This window comes from Trypanosoma cruzi, genomic scaffold (genome assembly GCF_000209065.1).
Source record: "Trypanosoma cruzi strain CL Brener 1047053516769 genomic scaffold, whole genome shotgun sequence".
NCBI lineage: Eukaryota > Euglenozoa > Kinetoplastea > Trypanosomatida > Trypanosomatidae > Trypanosoma > Trypanosoma cruzi.
This window is the reverse complement of record NW_001849362.1, coordinates 83,419-86,844: the sequence shown is the minus strand read 5'-3', so window position 1 is coordinate 86,844 and position 3,426 is coordinate 83,419. Positions and strand designations below refer to the sequence as shown.

Genomic DNA, 3,426 nt, shown 5'->3' with positions numbered 1-3,426 from the left:
TTTCCGGATTTGCACCTCCGCGTTCTACGTCGGACGTGGTGGCACTTGTTGTCGACAAATTACCCGTGGACTGAATGAGTTTGGCATTGTGGAGCATGAGCGCCCTGGAGACGACGTCCCCACACGACGCCCTCGTCGCCATCGCTCGTGGTCTCGATTGATTTTCCGACTGCGTTCGACACCACTGACCATGGGAATTTATTCTGCATGCTTGACAGAATTCCGCGCCTTGGCCTCGAACCAAACGCTGGCTGCACAACTACCTGCGGGGCCGCTATGTTAGGGTATGCACTCGTGAACAGCACTCCCGGAAACAACTCGCCTCAGCTGGAGCACCGCAAGGCGGCGTCCCGGGACCCCAACTCTTCCTCTACTGTGTGGATGGTCTGCTGCACCGCCTGGGCAGCATCTATTCTGCCTCCGCTTTCATGTACGCTGACGAACACACAATTGTTGCCTCATGTGCGGACATCCATGCCTGTGCTGTGGCAATGCGACCGCTCTTGTCTTTTGTGGCCACATGGGCTGCCAAGCACAGCCTAAAAATCAACGTCGCTAAGAGCGAAGCTGCTCTATTCTACATCTCTTCACACACACACGGTCTGACGAGGACATGGTCGATCTCCATCTTGTTAGCGGGAACCTGCGTATTCAGTCACGCCCAGTGCGCTTGCTGGGCAACACGTTCGATCAACTTCTTAATTGTTACGCACGCTTCCACCGCTGCAAAGAGGACCATGCCACGCCGCTATCAGCTGCGTCTGGGCGCAGAAGCGGGCGCGTCCCATCACACCATGCGATCCTTTTTGATTGGATACGTTCATAGTGTGCTATTTCATAATGGCGAGGCTATTGTCCCGTGACTTGCCCCCACCCACCTCCATAATATGAAAGTACGGTACCGCGACGGTAGCAAAACATTCTTTGCCTGAGCGCATCTACAGAAGACACATCTGTCTATTTGGAGGCCAATATTCTTCCGCTCCGGAAGGTACTCTGGCGTCGTGCACTCACACAATACGAACGCTATATACGCCTCCATGATCACGAGGATTTGCGTTCCCTTATCTACTCGCAACCTATGCCGCCGTCCATGCATGGGAAAGCGGCGACATCAATCCGCTTCCGAGAGATGCTGCTATTAATGGATTGCTACGCGTCTGTGACATTATTGGGACACCCCACAACCACATTCGCGCGCCTCTTGCCCAACATCGAATTTTTCCCCGGGACACTGCGATCTGCAACAACTTGAGATTTTATCAGCCACTGTTTGCCGAAGACGCCTCTGACGATGTCGGGCGCACGGCTTTTTATTCTACTCACTCCTCTTTGGGGGATTGTGACTTTGAATTGTGGACGGACGGTCCTTCATATCTCGCTGCACTCGCATCTGGATCCGCTGCGCTATTATATGACTCCACCACGACAAATGATCTCCCTGTGGAGGTACATCGTGCAGCAGCTGGCAGCCTCGCATGCTCATATGGGGCAGGCTGCCTTGCGATCGAAAATGTTTTTAGACATCTCATACCTCCTTGTCTGGGAACATCCCAATCGCCCACACGAATGCTGGAGGAAACGGACTCCCTCTCGGCAATGGAGGCACCCCGCGTCGCCCACCGACCGTGCGAGACCGCGTTACTGAGTAAATTTGGATTATGCTGCTTTCCTTGGTGAAGCGAGGTCACCTGTGGATTTTATATTTTCCCATCACACTGCGGTATTCCACGCGGTGCGGCCGCTGACAAACAAGCCACGATTGCACGATTCCTCTCGCAGGACTGCGTCAATGCCTGGCACGTGGACTTCCTCACTGCAGTGAAGAGGTTATAATGGAAGGATGCCCAGGAGGAAAAGGAAGGCGCGCACACCGCGTGACAGGCGCCTGTCGGTGTGGCGAGGACTCTATTCCTGGTGTTGACCCGGACATCGGTCCCCGAGTGGCGGCACTGCGCACAGGCGCGATGCGACTCCTGCCCACTCTTCGACAGGCCTGCACGCGCCCTGCGGATCACAAGGAACCCTCTGTGTCGGTGGCGCCGTCCCTCCCTCACTGCGGTGACCGGCCCGTCACTGCCTCCGCCGGAACCTCTTCCCGACGTGAGCGCCGCAACTCCTTGTCGACCAGCGAGCGGCGGATTGACGTCCTCCTGCCCAATCTGCGGCAGAGTGCGCTTGTCCGTCCACAGTATGAGGGCACATGCCGGACGTGCTCAGCCTGGCGTTATAATAGTTTGCGAGGGCCTCCCATGCGGATGCCGCAATGGCGCCACCGTCTTCTTAACATGCGCCTCGCGCGCAGGTCGCCACCGAAGTTGCCAAGCATGCCGGCAGGCAAGACACGCAGGAAGCACAAACGCGGGTACTCGAGATGGACCAGGCTCTTCCGCCACCGCCTCATCACGGACGCCACGGGCTGCTGATCCCCGACGGACCACGGGAGACTCCGCCTCATCCACTGCGGGAATGCCCTCGTCGTTGGGAACTGGGACTGCGACTGTTTGTGACTGCCCCAGCCCGCACGACGGAATGCTTGCCACTTTTGTACGGACGGCCCTTGCGCTACTCACTCGTTATTGTAGCAGCATACAACCAAAACAAGATAATAAGCTGCTTTGTGGTGAATATTGGCTGCACTTCCCGTGGACCAACAATCCGCGTGGTGTGCGGGGATCTCCTTTGTATTGTTACTTTGCTTTTGTGTTGCTGTGTGCGCACCCTCCGTGAGGGGTGCCGACACGACGGACCGCTCTCGCCGCACGTGCATGCGGTGGAGCCTTGTGTGCCGCTCCTGTTTGCTTCTCCCTCCTCCATCTGTGTGTTGGTGTTGCGGCAGGGCTGTGTGTGTGTGTGTGTGCCTGCTGCCGTGGATTGGAGTGTGTGTCGTGCGTGGTGTGCGGCGTACGGTGCATGCCTGGCTGCTGCCCTCTCCTCATGTGGTGTGCCCTCTGTGTGTGTCTGCCGCACCTCTCGTCTCCCCTGTTGCTCTCCATGTCCCTCACTGTGCAGATCAGCTCCACACCACTGAACGACCACACTCACGATGATGACGTGCCGTCTGCTGTGCGCCCTGTTGGTGCTTGCCCTGTGCTGCTGCCCGTCCGTTTGCGCGTTAGTGGAACCGGAGCCTAAAGTTGATGTTCAAGCTTCCCAGACGACCACGACGAATACAACACAGCCACCAACTGCTAAGCCGGTTGAAGCTATTGTAGGCGCCCCCAGTCAATCGACCCTTGCAACAGGGGGAGCATCACAGGAGACCGGTCATTCAGATCCTTCAACAACGGGGCCCGTTGCAAGTCCGGGAGATGATGGCGGAGAGGGATCAGGATCTACCAGTACGGCAGTTCTGGAACCAAAAGTAAGTACCGAACCAAATAAATCACTGACAGAGGGCACGAACGGTATGACAAACAACAAAGT

At 56.8% G+C, this 3,426-nt stretch overlaps 2 protein-coding genes across 2 annotated transcripts, besides 1 other annotated feature; both read left to right on the top strand.

The window, feature by feature from the left end:
* Positions 1-3,426: a sequence feature (areas not merged during assembly with more than two copies in the genome that could not be assigned to a particular haplotype).
* Positions 1,836-2,426, top strand: Tc00.1047053508315.10 (uncharacterized protein; the record flags this gene model as incomplete). Its single annotated transcript, XM_797898.1, has 1 exon — positions 1,836-2,426. The coding sequence occupies one exon, from the start codon at positions 1,836-1,838 to the stop codon at positions 2,424-2,426; it is 591 nt and encodes a 196-aa protein (XP_802991.1).
* Positions 3,047-3,426, top strand: Tc00.1047053508315.5 (mucin TcMUCII, putative; the record flags this gene model as incomplete). Its single annotated transcript, XM_797899.1, has 1 exon — positions 3,047-3,426. A coding segment is annotated over one exon (380 nt), but the record flags the coding sequence as incomplete, so codon positions are not given.